The sequence below is a fragment of the Aquarana catesbeiana genome, linkage group LG07 (genome assembly GCF_042186555.1).
Source record: "Aquarana catesbeiana isolate 2022-GZ linkage group LG07, ASM4218655v1, whole genome shotgun sequence".
NCBI classification, from domain to species: domain Eukaryota; kingdom Metazoa; phylum Chordata; class Amphibia; order Anura; family Ranidae; genus Aquarana; species Aquarana catesbeiana.
In genome coordinates this window covers 24,659,202-24,676,598 of record NC_133330.1, presented here as the reverse complement: position 1 = coordinate 24,676,598, position 17,397 = coordinate 24,659,202, and the positions used below count along the sequence as shown (strand labels likewise).

The following is a 17,397-nucleotide window of genomic DNA, read 5'->3' as shown; positions in this document are numbered from 1 at the left end:
ATACCCAAGGAATATGTGAAGACTTTTATTACTGCATGCAATTAAACATTGTTTCACCATAACTCTCATCTTCAGCCTTTTTGTATTGAAGGTTCTTTCTGAATTGAAAGGAGGATATAAGAGTCAAATGCCAAGACAACAGGTAACCCCATACACCTATCAATTCTGCCTTCATTCAATTAATATCAGTCTTGTAACAGCCTTGAAAGTTGGAGGTAGGCTTGCACACAGCGGGCCTCTAATGACCTTTCATGGCTGACATTGAGGTCATCTTTGGCCATTTTCCTTGCCTAGGCTGACTCAAATTCTCTATATACTGTTCCTTGCTAGGCAGATGCTAATGGAACCAGTGCAAAGGCACAACCTATAAACGGAATCTCCTCCCCCTCCCCCACCAGTAGAGGATGTACCCTTCAGTCGCCTGTGCATGACAGCTGCTCACAATCCTACACCCCATTAATACCCAAGGGATATGTGAAAACTCAATCATACCTCTTCTGCATTTTTTTTCCCGGCAGGGTGAAGGCCACAATTGCTGAATGTTAATGTGCTGCCAGGGAATGTTTCAAAGGAAAAAAACATGGGGTTTCCGGTGACTAGTAAGCATTACTGCCTCCCCTCCCCCATTGTATACTGCAGCTTTTTTACTCCTCCCCCCACACGGCCTGGAGCTTAGATACGGTTTCTATGCTGATCATTAGCAGTTGTAATTTTCCCTTATCACACTATTTACATTCCACATGGAAGTCAGAAAATACCACACTTCCTGACCTTGCTGGTGGTGGGGAAGACTGCCTAAGAAACAGACTGGTTTTGGTGCAGCTGGGGGAGCTGTAGATTTAAAAAACATTTGCCAGTGGTAGAAAAAAAATAAATACACCCAAACCACAGTTGAAACCCTTTCTAAGCAATTGTAACACAAAGGCAACAGCTGCATAATGAGATGGTACTGTGTTTGATTCTCAGGAGTCTTTATACCAATGGATGTAAGAAGTCTTGTTTAAAAAAATGTTTTGGCTAATATGAGAGTGCATGTCATTCCCTTTGGTTTTCTGTTGAATTTGCAAGGGGTAAAAGGGTTACCTTCCTGAACAAAAAGGTTTTGTGGTGGGTTGTCATTAGATAACGAGTGGATAGGTTTGTTTGAATGTGTCTCATAAATCGCCGATCTGCTTCCAAACAAATTCATCTGTTTAGTGGCGGTTAGACTTTACCCTCTTGAAGAGCTCTGGGCATCTGTATTGTCCAACATTTCCAGGTGCAGCATATAATGTGTCCTTCACTGGACACTGTGGTTCCTCTCATTGACCCCTATGTCAGTACAGGGCACAGTAGTGACAGAAGGGTTGGCAGATGGAACCACAGCAGCCACCTAGGGACATGCTTTTCGACACATCTGGAGATGTCAAATAGTCTCTATTTCTGGAGTTTTTCAAAAGAGCAAAGTCGCTGGCTTCTAGAAAGATAAGTATAAAGCTTCTTCTTTTAGAGTGTATTGGTGAAGTTATTTTTTACACCCCCTGACATGGTCACTTTATGTAGTGATGCAGAATGCAACCACAGCAGCCACGGGGGGGGGGACACGCTAATAAGCACACCTGGAAATGTCAGTGGTTGAAGATCTTAAAGAGAGGCAAGCTTTAATACACTGGCCACTGGACAGGTAAAATAGCTCTTGATGCCAATAGTAACTAGATTCTCTCTCTCAGCACTGTACCGAAAGAAAGTGGAGAACCTGGTTGGGCTACTGAGGCAACCGTTCTTCCCTTAGGTATGAGGCCCATTTCTGGCCAAAGTCTGACTCGGTTTGCTGCCCTTATTGACCCTAATTGACAGGAGGCAGACAATTTTTTATAATGTGGTTTCCTGCTTGCTAAACTGAGAGGCTAATTAACTGCTACATCAAAAGTGCCCAAAATGGAGACGATAGGCCCAAACCAGCCTCTTCTTCTTTGCTGTAGACAAGGCTGAAACAAATACTGTTCTTTGCTAGACAGATGCTAATAAAACCAGTGCAAAGGCACAGCCTATAAATGTAATCTCCTCCCCCTCCCCCACCAGCAGAGGATGTACCCTGCAATCTCCTGTACTTGACAGCTGCTCTCAATCCTACACCCCATTAAATACCCAAGAGATATGTGAAAGCTCACTCATACCTCTTCTCCTTTTTGTTCCGGAAGGGTGGAGGCCACAGTCTGACGAATGATAATGTGCTGCCAGTTAGGGAATGTATCAAAGGAACAGCCACAGGGTTTCTGCAGAGCAATACTGCCTCCCCTTCCCCCACTGTATACTGCAGCTTTTTTCTTCTCCTCCTCCCCCACACACAGCTGTAGCCACACTTCCTGGAGCTTGGATACCGTGTCTGTGCCGATCATTGGCAGTTAGAACCTTCCCCTATCTCACTGTTTTCATTCCACATGGAGGTGGGAAAATACCACACTCCCTGACCTTGCTGGGTGGTGGGAAAGGCTGTCAAGAATCAGACTGGTTTTGGTGCAGCTGGGGGGAGCTGTAGATTTGCAAAACATTTGCTAGTGGTAGAAGAAGTATAAATGCAAGCCACAGTTGTAACCCTTTCTAAGCAATCGTAATACAAAGACAATGGTTGCATAATAGGATGGTGCTGCTTTTGGTTCAAAGTTATCTTTAGGCCAATTAAAATAGGAAGTCTTATCTTTAAAAAAAAAAGGCTGTCCCCTTCATTTTCCTATAGAATTTTTAGGGAAAAAGTAATGCTGTTTAAAAAATTATATTCCTGAACAAAAAGGACAATAATTTTGCGATGGGTTGTCGTTAGGTAATGAGTCGATTGCTTTGTCTGAATATTCCCTGTAATTCACCAATCTGCTGCCAAATGAATTCATATGTTTAGTAGAAAGTCAGTAGAGAGGTCCTTTTGGACCCTTCACAAGTTCATGTACGTAGGTGTTCCTGTTTAACTTTGATTTTGCAAAATTTTCAATAATCCCGAGTGGATGTAAAGGAATTGTGTGGCCTTTGTAACGCTCTTGTTTATTAGAAAAAGGTTGGTATAGGTCTAGTTGATACATCTTTAGTTATCGTTCTTGGGGTTGTAGCATCTACGTAAGTTCAAAGAAATGTTTGAATAAGGAGAATCTCTGATTCTGTAACCTTAACTTGCTGAAATACAGTTCTGGTGTGTGATCTGTGAAGAATTCCGTGGTTCGGGGACAATTGAAAATGACGACTTCATGAATTGGATGATTTTCTGCAGGATAAATGTTCATGAGCCAAATTTGCGGTCTGCCTGATTCACTCAATCAATGAATCAATTTGGTCATCACTATGTGTGTGTTATAACTGAATGATTCATTTTTTTTAGTGGAAAATTGAAAGGAAATATATTGCCACTGCTAGTTTGTGAGTTTCTGATTGGAATTATTGTTAAAGCATTCACAAACTCGTTCAAAGTTTCTGATGGAAATAATTTGTTTTGTATCGAGAATGAACCCTTATTTTCCCCCCTATTGCCACATCCTGTTGGTAAGATTTCTTTCATTTCCCGTTAATGCGACAGGAAATGAGAGTAAATCGTTATAAAATTATGGGAAATACCTTTTGAATTGTCATTGGAATTGTTGCTCTCATTAAAAATTTTACCATAACCTCCTGCCCAGTGACAACTGTAACAATTGGAATTTTTCTTCACTTCTTGTCCCAATTGATAATGGACACCAGGACAAAGAGAGTAAATTTCCCCAACAGAGACACAGACAGTAATAATAAACCTGACAAGGGTTTTAACACCCAATCCCCCCCCCCCCCCCCCACCAACACCACCACCACTCTATCCAAAACTACAAGTAAAAGGCTTTGACTTTAGCTATACTTTGAAATCTAAAGTCTGGAAATCCAACAGTTTAATGGAAGATTTTTAGCAATATCCATCTCCTATCTGCTGTTTCAAACCCAGTATTTTTACTTACCTGTCCTGCAGCCTTTGTGTTGAAACCTCACCCTCTTGAAGAGCTCTGGGTGTCTATACCAGTGGTTGTCCACTTAAGAGCTAAAGGGGGCCACAAATGCAGCTCATGACATCACATGACGCACATAAGGTTCTATATATGTAATACTTTAGAGGGCTGTCAGGAACTGCAGTCCTAATAGAAGAAATGAGAGTGTAGACATGCTACATTTTTGGCTGGGGATAGGCAATACAAAACTGGGAACATTACGTGAGGCTAGTGGAGATCAATGCAATTACCATAATCAATATATTCCCACTACATGAGGTCCGAGGGCTGCAGGTTGATATACCAAAGGGCCACAGGTTGGGCGCCAGGGGTCTATACTATCCAAAATTTTAAGAGAGTGTAGACATGCTACTTTTTTGGCTGGGGATAGGCAATACAAAACTGGGAACATTACGTGAGGCTAGTGTAGATCAATGCTATTACCATAATCAATATATTCCCACTACATGAGATCCGAGGGCTGCAGGTTGATATACCAAAGGGCCACAGGTTGGGTGCCAGGGGTCTATACTATCCAAAATTTCCAGGTGTCACAAATGTGGTGTTGGTGTGGTGGTTTCCAGGTGTTCCCCACTGGACAATGTGGTTTCTCCCATCGACCATTACATCAGAATAGGGCACTGTAGTGACATAATGTGGAACCATGGCAGCCACAAGGGGCACACTAGTCAGCACACCCAGAAATGTATAGAGAGCAGAGTCTTAACACACTGCCCACCAGACATAATTTGTATAGTAAGTATAAAGGTTCTTCTTTTAGGTGGTATTAGTGTAGTACTTTGTGTAGTATCTTTTATACCCTCTGACTTGGTGAGTAAAATAGCTGGAAAGAAAGGAGAGAACTTGTTTAGGCAACCGCGATAATTGTTCTTCCCTTACGTATGAGGCCCATTTCTGGTCAAAGTCTGACTTGTTATACTGCCCTAATGAAAAAGAGGCAGACATTATGGCATAATATGGTTTCTTGTTTGGTAAACTAAAAGGCTAATTGGCTGTAACCCCTGTAAAATACCTAGAATAGAGAAGATAGCCCCCTCTCAGACCCTTCCTTCTCTGCTGTGGGCAAGCCAGGCTTAAATCAGTCAAGCCATTCATAGCATTAATTGAATTTGACAGGAAGTGAGAGAAGGGGCGGAGGTGCCAACTGAAATAGTCCTACTGATTGTAGAATGTTAGTGTAGGATGTAAACTTACAGGTTCATGAGATGAAGCTGACTGTCAGGGATGAGGGTTTCCTGGGGTACTTTGATGCCGCTCTGCAGGCTACGGTAATGATCCCTTGGCCATGGGGGTGTGGAATTTGGTCACAGGCTTCTCTGCAATATTGAATTTGACAGGCATGGGGAATTTCTTCTCCTTTAGCTCTCTTCTTAGAAGAGTAAGGTACAAGAGGGTTCATAAGAGTCCCCAAATATGGGTGAAAGAGTCTCAGTTACAAAGGAAAGTACAAACTTTCGGTCCTTATTTTACTAGAAAAATTAACTCATGCATGGCCTTGGTATTAGTTGTCCAGTAGTAATTTTGGAGTAATTATCTTTAAAGGAAGTGATTATGCCATGGGCAGCAAGGTGTCTACGAGGTTAGCAGTTTAGCCTTGCTGCATCAGGGTGATGAGGTTATTTTTTATATACCATCTGCATGCAGTTTGCCTGAGTTTCCTCCTAAGATTCAATAGGGCCATGAAAGGATTTTTGTTGCACCCTCAAGCTGACCTTTAAGTGTTTTGTGTGTGCAGGTATAATCAGGGCTTTAAATTGTAAGCTCCTGTCCTGTGGAGTGAGACCTATGGGAACGCTTCTATGTATGTGTCGAAAACTGTTGACGCTATATAAATCCTGTATAATGATAATAATAATAATAATATGTACTCAGATGTGCAAGATGTTGAGTTTTATACAAATACAATAAACAAATAAATAATTTCTATCATAGGAGTAGAGGGGAGGAATCAAACAGGAACACCACATCCCAATATTAAATTCAAATTTAGAAAAAGAGGGACTTGAGGCCTCCAATGAGGCCAAGGGACTTTGAGGGTGCTCAGTAGACAAAAATGAAAGATAGCAAGAATAAAAAAATACATACTTTATTAATAGATCTTAATAAAAAATCTTTTTTTTTTTAAAAAGAAGAAACAGACATGCTGCAACAAAGCTAATGTGTTTCCAAGACAAATCTATACAGATGTGATACAGAGCTTAATACCACTTTCTCGACATGTTTCGCTTTTTAAAGCTTCTTCAGGAGATATAGTGTGGCATCTGATTAACTAAAAAATGAAGAATGGATAAGCAATAAGTGCTCATGTCCAGAAATGTACATAATAACTACATTGATTATATTCAAAATGTGTAGTCTCATAATTAGTATACATCAATACATTTATATGTAAACAGTTGTAGGGTATAGATATATACGTATGATATAGCATCAAAATTGCAAAACAAATGCAAAGAAGATATCTATACATTTGAGAAGTAAATCATTTTGAAAAATAAAAATATACATACATAGGTAATATGAAAAGAAAAAAAAAAAAAAAAACACACAATCCACCTTACCAGTATTGTGGAGACTAAAAATGTCTGTAGAAATAACTTAGAAGGTCAAGATTATATGCAGTGCGTCATGCCCTTCAAGACTGGCCTCCTGGGGTGGTATGCAGAGAGGGACAAAGAAAAAACTTCCTATGTATAGAGTAAATGGAACTCTGTAAGAATCAAAAATCGATAATATCAAACAATGAACTCGAGTAATGAGTCTTAGCACAAAGTTCTTATCAGAGGGGGGCACAAAGTTCTTACAACCAGGGGGCAGTAAAGGTTAAAAATACCTTGTGGGGTGAATGGAATCAATAGGATTTTAAAGTCACATCCAAAGGATGGTTGAAAACAGATTGCCTCTTAGGTGGAGGGTTCCTTGGGAAGTAAGCGCTGCTCCGCAAGATGTTAGACTGGCCCATAAAATCCCGTAGGTCAGGCAGTAAGGAACAGATGCTTAGCTTCCCATAGATGGGAACCTATAAGTTTTTAAAAAAAATCAACCATAAGATAATGAAAAATAATAATAAAAAATTGGGGAGCCAATAGAGGATCAATAGTTCAGCCAGGGATAAGAAACTTACTTGTATACATCCACAGATAGCAGAATGGGACCCAGGAGTGGTCCGCCAGGAGGACCACAACGTTAGCCGTCTCACGTTCAAACAGGAGTGTCAGCGGGTGGCAGGGAGAACCCCACTATATACCCCCTCCGGCGTGACGGCGTCTGACTCACCGTCACGCCGCGGACCGAAAAAGAGGACCGCACATTCGCGCGCATCAGGGCTCACAAAAATGGCGGCGACGCTCATGACGCACGAGCGTTCATTGAGCGGCGGCCATTTTGGAAAATCTTAGTCTCCACAATACTGGTAAGGTGGATTGTGTGTGTGTGTTTTTTTTTTTCATATTACCTATGTGTGTATATTATTATTTTTCAAAATTATTTACTTCTCAAATGTATTGTTATCTTCTTTGCATTTGTTTTGCAATTTTGATGCTATATCATACGTATATATCTATACCCTACAACTGTTTACATATAAATGTATTGATGTATACTAATTATGAGACTACACATTTTGAATATAATCAATGTGGTTATTATGTACATTTCTGGACATGAGCACTTATTGTTTATCCATTCTTCATTTTATAGTTGATCAGATGCCACACTATATCTCCTGAAGAAGCTTAAAAAAGCGAAACATGTCGAGAAAGTGGTATTAAGCTCTGTATCACATCTGTATAGATTTGTCTTGGAAACACATTAGCTTTGTTGCTTTATATCTGTTTCTTCTTTTTTTTTTAAAAGATGTTTTAATAAGATCTATTAATAAAGTATGTATTTTTTTATTCTTGCTATCTTTCATTTTGTCTACTGAGCACCCTTAATGTCCCTTGGCCTCATTGGAGGCCTTAAGTCCCTCTTTTTCTAAATTTGAAATAAATAATTTCCCTTTGGACAGGGTTGTTCATGTTTGATGTCCCTCAGAAGATTGATGACTTTTCTTTATTGTATGCAACCATCATCCCACCTTAACCCTCAGCTTCAGTCTTCTTGCACTCAAGGTTCTTTCTGCCTTTAAGGGAGGATATACGATTCAAAAGCCAATATCAGATAACAGATAACTACATACACATACCAACCTGGCCTTCATTCAACCAGTATAAGATATTCAACAACCTCGAAAGTCGGTAGGAGGCCCGAACACAGTAGGCTTCTACTGACCTTCTTTGGTTGATTGGGAGGCCATCTTTGGCCATTTTCCTTGCCCAAACCAACTCAAATTGTCTGTCTACAGTTCCTTGCTAGACAGATGGTAATGGAACCAGTGCAAAGATGCAGCCTATAAATGGCATCACTTCCCCCTCCCCCACCAGCAAAGGATGTACCCTGCAGTCTCCTGTGCATGACAGCTGCTCACAATCCTACACAACATTAAATACCCAAGGAATATGCAAAGACTTTTATTACTGCATGCAATTATACATTGTTTCAGCATAACTCTCAACTTCAGCCTTCTTGTACTGGAGGTTCTTTCTGAATTGAGGGAGGTTATAAGAGTCAAATGCCAGGACACCAGGTAACCCCATACACATACCAATTCTGCCTTAATTCAACTAATATCAGTCTTGTAACAGCCTTGAAAGTTGGAGGTAGGCCTGCACACAGCAGGCCTCTAATGGCCTTCCATGGCTGACATTGAGGTCATCTTTGGCCATTTTCCTTGCCTAGGCTGACTCAAATTCTCTATCTACTGTTCCTTGCTAGGCAGATGCTAATGGAACCAGTGCAAAGGCACAGCCTATAAATGGAATCTCCTCCCCCCTCCCCCACCAGTAGAGGATGTACCCTTCAGTCTCCTGTGCATGACAGCTGCTCACAATCCTACACCCCATTAATACCCAAGTGAAAACTCAATCATACCTCTTATCCATTTTTTTTCCCGGCAGGGCCAAGGCCACAATTGCTGAATGTAAATTTGCTGTCAGGGAATGTTTCAAAGGAAAAAAAAAAAAACCACAGGGTTTCCGGTGACTAGTAAGCATTACTGCCTCCCCTCCCCCCACTGTATGTTGCAGCTTTTTTTTTACTCCTCCTCCCCCCACACTGCCTGGAGCTTAGATACGGTTTCTATGCTGATCATTAGCAGTTGGAATTTTCCCTTATCACACTATTTACATTCCACATGGAAGTCAGAAAATACCACACTCTGCTGGTGGTGGGGAAGACTGACTAAGAAACCTGGTTTTGGTGCAGCTGGGGGAGCTGTAGATTAAAAAAAAACATTAGCCAGTGGTAGAAAATAATAAATAAATGCAAGCCACGGTTGTAACCCTTTCTAAGCACTTGTAACACAAAGGCAACAGCTGCATAATGAGATGATACTGTGTTTGATTCTCAGGGGTCTTTCTACCAATGGATGTAGGAAGTCTTATTTAAAAAAATGTTTTGGCTAATATGAGAGTGCATGTCATTCCCTTTGGTTTCCTGTTGAATTTGCAAGGGGTAAAAGGGTTACCTTCCTGAACAAAAAGGTTTTGTGGTGGGTTGTCATCAGATAACGAGTGGATAGGTTTGCTTGAATGTTTCTCGTAAATCGCCGATCTGCTGCCAAACAAATTCATCTGTTTAGTGGCGGGTAGACTTTACCCTCTTGAAGAGCTCTGGCCATCTGTATTATCCAACCTGTATTTCCAGGTGTAGCAAATAATGTGTCCTTCACTGGACACTGTGGTTCCTCCCATTGACCCCTACAGTGCCTTGAAAAAGTATTCATACCCCTTGAAGATTTCCACATTTTGTCATCTTACAACCAAAAAAGTAAATGTATTTTATTGGGATTTTATGTGATAGACCAACACAAAGTGGCACATAATTGTGAAGTGGAAAAGAAATGACAAATGGTTTTCAAACTTTTTTAACAAATAAATATGTGAAAAGTGTGGGGGGGCATTTGTATTCAACCCCCTTTTACTCTGATACTCCCAACTTAAATCTAGTGGAACCAATTGCCTTCAGAATTCCCCTAATTAGTAAATAGAGTCCACCTGTGTGTAATTTAATCTCAGTATAAATACAGCTGTTCTGTGAAGCCATCAGATGGGAGCTTTTCATCGTATATTCCGATCGTGTGTATGTCCCATCAGACTTTTTCTGTCGAAAATTCAGACGGACTTAGATAGAGAACATGTTCTATATTTTTCCGACGGAACAAATTCCTATCGGGAAAAAACGCTCGTCTGTATGCTGTTCCGACGCACCAAAATTGACGCATGCTCTGAAGCAAATACGAAACGGAAGCTATTGGCTACTGGCTATTGAACATCCTTTTTCTAGTCCCGTCGCACGTGTTGTACATCGCCACGTTCTGGACGGTCGGAACTTGGTGTAACTGTATGTATGCATGACAGCTTGAGCGGAATTCCGTCGGAACTCCGTCGGAAATACCTTCAGAGTTTATTCCGACGGCCTGTGTACAGGGCATTAGTCGTGTGCTGCACAAATCTGGGCTTTATGGAAGAGTAGCAAGAAGAAGGCCATTGTTGAAAGAAAGCCATAAGAAGTCCTTTTTGCAGTTTGTGAGAAGCCATGTGGAGGACACAGCAAACGTGGAAGAAGGTGCTCTGGTCAGATGAGACCAAAATGTAACTTTTTGGCCTAAAAGCTAAATGCTATGTGTGGTAGAAAAACTAACATTGCACATCACCCTAAACACACCATCCCCACCGTGAAACACGAGTGGCATCATCATGTGGTGGGGATGCTTTTCTTCAGGAGGGTCAGGGAAGCTGGTCAGAGTTGATAGGAAGATGGATGGAGACAAATACAGGGCAATCTTAGAAAAAAAGAGCCTGCAAAAGACTTGAGACTGGGGCGGAGGTTCACTTTCCAGCAGGACAACGACCTTAAACATACAGCCAGAGCTACAATGGAATGGTTTAGATCAAAGCGTATTCATGTGTTTGAATAGCCAAGTCAAGGTCAAGACCTAAATACAATTGAGAATCTGTGGCAAGACTTGAAAATTGCTGTTCACGGACGCTCTCCATCCAATCTGACAGAGCTTGAGCTATTTTGCAAAGAAGAATGGGCAAAAATGTCACTCTCTAGATATGCAAAGCTGGTAGAGACATCCCCAAAAAGACTTGCAGCTGTAATTGCAGAGAAAGGAGGTTCTACAAAGTATTGACTCCGGGGGGCTGAACACAAATGTACCCCACACTTTTCACATATTTATTTGGAAAAAATTTGGAAAAACATGTATAATTTTTCTTCCCCTTCACAATTATGTGCCACTTTGTCCAACTAAAATATATTTACGTTTTTTGGTTGTTACATGACAAAATGTAGAAAATTTCAATTGTATGAATACTTTTTCAAGGCACTGAATGTCAGTACAGGGCACAGTAATGACAGAGGGATTGGCAGATGGAACCACAGCAGCTTTTCGACACATCTGGAAATGTAAATTAGTCTCTATGTCTGGGGTTTTTCAAAAGAGCAAAGTCCTTGGCTTCTAGGAAGATAAGTAAAAAGCTTCTTCTTTCAGAGTGTATTGGTGAAGTCATTTTTTACACCCCCTGACATGGTCACTTTTAATGATGCAGAATGCAACCACAGCAGCCACCAGGGGACACGCTAATCAGCACACCTGGAAATGTCAGTGGTTGGAGATCTTCAAGAGAGGCAAGCTTCAACACACTGAACAGGGAAGTATAAAGCTTCTTCTTTTAAACATGGTCACTTTAGGTAAAATAGCTCTTGATGCCAATAGTAACTAGATTCTCTCTCTCAGCACTGTACCGAAAGAAAGTGGAGAACCTGGTTGGGCCACTGAGGCAACCGTTCTTCCCTTAGGTATGAGGCCCATTTCTGTCCAAAGTCTGGCTCGGTTTGCTGCCCTAATGACCAGGAGGCAGACAATTTTTATAATATGGTTACCTGTTTGCAAAACTGAGAAGCTAATTAACATCAAAGTGCCCAAATGGAGAAGATAGGCCCAAACCAGCCTCTTCTTCTGTGTTGTAGGCAAGGCTGAGACAAATCTAGCCATTCATAGCGTTAATTAATTGACAGGTATGGGTAATTTTTTTTTGTTTAGCTTACTTCTTAGAAGAGTAGGGTAGAAAGTATTTGGTAACATGTTTAAGAGTCTCAGCTACAGAAGAAAGCACAAAGTTTTGGTCCTTACTTTACTACAAAATTAACTCCTGCATGGCCCTGGTTTTAGTTGTAATTTTGGAATCATCTGCATTGAGTTTTCCTGAGTTCCCTCCTAAGATTCAAAAAGGCCCTGATGGTTTAGCTGTTGACTCCTTAGGTTGACCCTGGAGTGTTAACTCATGCATGGCAAAAAAAGGCTTGAGATTGTAAGCTCTTCTAGAGGCAGAGGTTTATGAAAATGCTTCTAGGTACTCAGTCGAGTAATATTTTGGTGGCATATAAATAGGGAAGTAAATATATATTATTTCCTATAGAGCAGGGTTGTTCCTATTTGGTGTTTCTCAGAAAAATTGTGACTTTTATTGCATGCAATTTAACATTGTTGCACCTTAAATCAGATCTTCACTGCGTCTGAGCACCACCAAAAACACTATTTAAAGCGGAGCGCTGCCAAAATTTTTTTTTAAAAAAGTCAGCAGCTACAAATACTGCAGCTGCTGACTTTTAAAACATGGACACTTACCTGTCCAGGGCGCCCGCGATGTCGGCACCCGTGGCCGAACAGTCTCTCCGTCCTCGGGTGCTGCCGCCTCCATCTTCGGTAAGGGAATCAGGAAGTGAAGCCGTGCGGCTTCACTTCCCGGTTCCCTACTGCGCATGCGCGAGTCGCGCAGCGCAATACGGATGGTCCCTGCTGCCTCTGGGACCCGTGTGTTTCCCAGCAGGCAGCGGGGAGGGAGCAGGAAGTGGCGTAAATAACCGCAGATTCTGCGGCTATCTATGCTGGAAGTGGGTACAGATACCTGTAATATAAAGGTATCTGCACCCCCCTCCCCCCTGAAAGGTGCCAACTGTGTCACCGGAGGGGGGGAGGAATCTGATGAGTGGAAGTTCCACTTTTGGGTGGAACTCCACTTTAATTAATGTTTAATGTTGAAAGGAAACTTCCCCATCCATCCATATATCCATGCTTTATTTTGTTGAGAAATCACAAACCCCTAGAATTTCTGTCCATGGCCATCTTGAGTAAGAGCAAATGTTTCATGTAGAATTTACTTCCTGGAATCCATCTGCCCTTAGCTCAAGCATGCACACAGGAGGGCGTGCTTAGCTGAGAAAACCCCTCCTCCTCGCCTGAAGACTCTTGGGTTGTATGACATCAGTGCCTAGACAAGAAAGCAGGGAGGAACTGAAGAAATTAAAAAAAAAAAAAAAGTTTAAAACAAATAAATATGATATACTTTCCTATCTTTTTACGAATGCTAGCAGCATGAGGGATTAAAGTGATTGTAAAGGCTCTTTTTTTTTTTTTTTTTAAGTAACAAACATGTTATACTTACCTCCTCTGTACAGTTGGTTTTGCACAGAGCAGCCTGGTTCCTCCTCTTCTCGGGTCCCTCTTCTGTGCTCCTAGTCCCTCCCTTCTTTGAGTGCCCCCTGAGCCAGCAGCTTGCTACAAGAGGCATCCAAGCCGAGTCAGAGCTCCGTGTATCCATTCAGACACGGAGCCCCAACCTAGTCCCGCCCCCCTCTCTCCCTTGATTGGCTGACTGACTTTTATTGACAGCCTCGAGAGCCAATGGCGCCGCTGCTCTGTCTCAGCCAATCAGGAGGAGCGTACTGGATGGCTGAGGGGATAGTGGACATCGCTGGAGAGAGAAGGAGCTCAAGTAGGTAATTGGGGGGTTCTACACAGAGAAGGTTTTTATCTTAATTCATAGAATTCATTAAGATAAAAAAAACCTTCTGCCTTTACAACTCCTTTAAAATAATCAATGTTGATTGGGAGTGTGAAGTTCCACTTTAATGCTTAACTTAAGCCTTCTTCGACTGAAGGCTCTTTCTGAATTGAGGTGAGGATATAAGAGTCAAATGCCAATATCAGACAACAGGTAACCACATACACACACCAATGTGGCCTTCATACAACCAATATCAGATATTAAACAACCTCGAAAAGTGGGTAGCAGGCCTGAACACACCAGGATTCTACTGACCTTCCTTGGCTGATAGTGAGGCCATCTTTGGCCTCTATTCCTAGAAGAGTAACCACATACACACACCAATGTGGCCTTCATACTACCAATATAAGATATTAAACAACCTTGAAAAGTTGGTAGCAGGCCTGAACACACCAGGATTCTACTGACCTTCCTTGGCTGATAGTGAGGCCATCTTTGGACTCTATTCCTAGAAGAGTAACCACATACACACACCAATGTGGCCTTCAAACAACCAATATCAGATATTAAACAACCTCAAAAATTTGGTAGCAGGCCTGAACAGACCAGGATTCTACTGACCTTCCTTGGCTGATAGTGAGGCCATCTTTGGCCTCTATTCCTAGAAGAGTAACCACATACACACACCAATGTGGCCTTCATACTACCAATATAAGATATTAAACAACCTTGAAAAGTTGGTAGCAGGCCTGAACACACCAGGATTCTACTGACCTTCCTTGGCTGATAGTGAGGCCATCTTTGGACTCTATTCCTAGAAGAGTAACCACATACACACACCAATGTGGCCTTCAAACAACCAATATCAGATATTAAACAACCTCAAAAATTTGGTAGCAGGCCTGAACAGACCAGGATTCTACTGACCTTCCTTGGCTGATAGTGAGGCCATCTTTGGCCTCTATTCCTAGAAGAGTAACCACATACACACACCAATGTGGCCTTCATACAACTAATATCAGATATTAAACAACCTCGAAAGTCGGTAGCAGGCCTGAACAAACCAGGATTCTACTGACCTTCCTTGGCTGATAGTGAGGCCATCTTTGCCCTCTATTCCTAAAAGAGTAACCATATACAAACACCAATGTGGCCTTCATACAACCATTATCAGATATTAAACAACCTCGAAAAGTTGGTAGCAGGCCTGAACACACCAGGATTCTACTGATCTTCCTTGGCTGATAGTGAGGCCATCTTTGGCCTCTATTCCTAGAAGAGTAACCACATACACATACCAATGCGGCCTTCATTCAACTAATATCAGACTGTTAACAACCTTGAAAGTTGTAGGAAGACCGGCACAGAGCAGGCCTCTAATGACCTTCCAAGGCTGACAGTATGGCCATCTTTGGCCATTTTCCTTGCCTAGGCCGACTCAAATTGTCTACCGTTCCTTGCTAGACAGACGCTAATGGAACCAGTGCAAAGGCACAGCCTATAAATGGCATCACCCCACCCCCTCCCCCACCAGCAAAGGATGTACCCTGCAGTCTCCTGTGCATGACAGCTGCTCTCAATCCTACACCCATTAAATACCCAAGGGATATGTGAAAACCTAATCATACCTTTTTTCCATTTTTTTTTTCCGGTAGGGCGAAGGCCACAATTGCTGAATGTTAATGTGCTGTCAGGGAATCTTTCAAAGGATCAGCCACGGGGTTTCTGGTGAGTAGTCAGCAATACTGCCTCCCCTCCCCCACTGTATACTGCAGCTTTTTTTTTTTTTTTTTCTCTCCTCCTCCCCCCACACGCAGTGAGCTGTAGCCACACTGCCTGGAGCTTGGATATAGTTTCTATGCTGATCATTGGCAGTTAGAACCTTCCACTATTTTAATTCCACATGGAGGTGGGAAAAAAAAAAAAACACTCCCTGACCTTGCTTGCGGTGGGGAAGGCTGCTAAAAATCAGAATGGTTTTGGTGCAGCTGGGGGGAGCTGTAGATTCACAAAACATTTGCTAGTGGTAGGAAAAGTATAAATGCAAGCCACAGTTGTAACCCTTTCAAAGCAGACGTAATGCAAAGGCAACAGTTGCATAATGCAATGGTGCTGCTTTTGGTTTAAAGTTGCCTTTATGCCAATGGAAATAGGAAGTTTTATTTAGAAAAAAAAAAAAAAAGTAAAATGTTTTGGCTATTATGAGAGTGCATGTCATTTCCTTTGGTATCCTGTTAAATTTGTAAGGACAATTCAAAGCGGGTAAAATAATAACCTTCCTGAACAAAAAGGACAATGGTAATGTGGTGGGTTGTCAATAGGCGATGAGTAGATTGATTTGTCTGAATGTCCCGGTAAATTGCCGATCTGCTGCCATACAAATCCAAAAAAAAAAAAATTGTTTTACTATCAAAAGTTAAAACCACAAGGGCAGAAGATTTAATAGATGGAGTTGAAAAAATGACTGATGGTCCACTTTCAAGGATATGTAAAGGTTAGTTTTAAAAAACAAAACAAAAAACAAACATGTTATACTTCCCTCCTCTGTTCAGTTGGTCTTGCACAGGCGGGCCCTGATCCTCCTCTTCTGGGCTCCCTCAGCGGTGCTCCTGGCTCCTCCTCTTCTCGAGTGCCCTGTTGGAGAGCCGTTCTCCCTTGGGGCACTCGTGCGGGTGCGCTTTAACTTTGATTTTGCAAAATTGATATTATTCTGAATAAATCTATAGGAATTGAAGAATGTGTGGCCTTTTTAACCACTTGAGGTCATTATAGGTAAATCTTTAGCTAGTTTTCTTGTGGTCAGGGCCAGCCCTACCATGGGTCCTACTGGTTCCATTGGACCCAGGCGGAACTTTGAGAGGGGCCGCAGAGGCGGCTCTTTAAGTAGGTAAATTAGGCGGTCACCTTAGGCCTCGTGTTCACAGGGGCCTGGCGGCAGCCTAATTTACCTACTTGCAGCGACCCCCCTCTGGGCTCCAGAGAATGACCACCTCTCTCTCCTCCCAGCCAGGTGAGGAACCGCATCGCTCAGCTGGGATTGCCGCCCCCCGCACGGGCCGGCAACAGACAGGCTCCGGGGAGAGCAGGTGAGTGAAGCAGGCGGAACCACAGCACCATGACCGAAACTTAGCCTCACCTGCCGCCCGCCGGGCACACTGCTGGAGTGGACAGACAACAGGGAAAACCCGCACCGCCACCAGGTTATTAGAGCCAGCCAGAGAGTGATCACCCTGGCTGCAGGTCACAGATGAGTCCTGGTCTGGACACCTTGTCCTTTCCTCCTTCCCAGGGCAAGACTGCATGTGGCCATGGAGATCGCTGGGCTGTATGGGGGATTGATTGTAAATTGTAAAGTCGACTGTAAATGTCATGCTCATGTCATGTGTGGGGATCTGGGGGGGCTCCCTATTATACCTGGTTGATTGAGGGCCGGCTCACACCAGCACACGGTCGGTGCGGCTAAGGTAGGCTGTGTGCACGTTTCCCACGCAGCAGGTGAACAGATT

General features: G+C 42.4%; 1 protein-coding gene across 2 annotated transcripts in view; it reads right to left on the bottom strand.

Annotated features, from left to right (window-relative positions):
- CCDC71 (coiled-coil domain containing 71) overlaps positions 1-17,397 on the bottom strand; it is a 112,125-nt gene that overhangs the window by 79,372 nt on the left and 15,356 nt on the right. Inside the window, exon 1 of one of the 2 annotated variants that reach the window (XM_073591799.1) lies at positions 15,520-15,908. The exons of the other annotated variant lie outside the window; for it this stretch is intronic. Coding sequence (XP_073447900.1) covers positions 15,520-15,530 — 11 coding nt within the window. The 5' untranslated portion in view covers positions 15,531-15,908. Of the gene's footprint in view, positions 1-15,519; positions 15,909-17,397 lie in introns of those variants that run through there. 2 annotated transcript variants of the gene reach the window in all.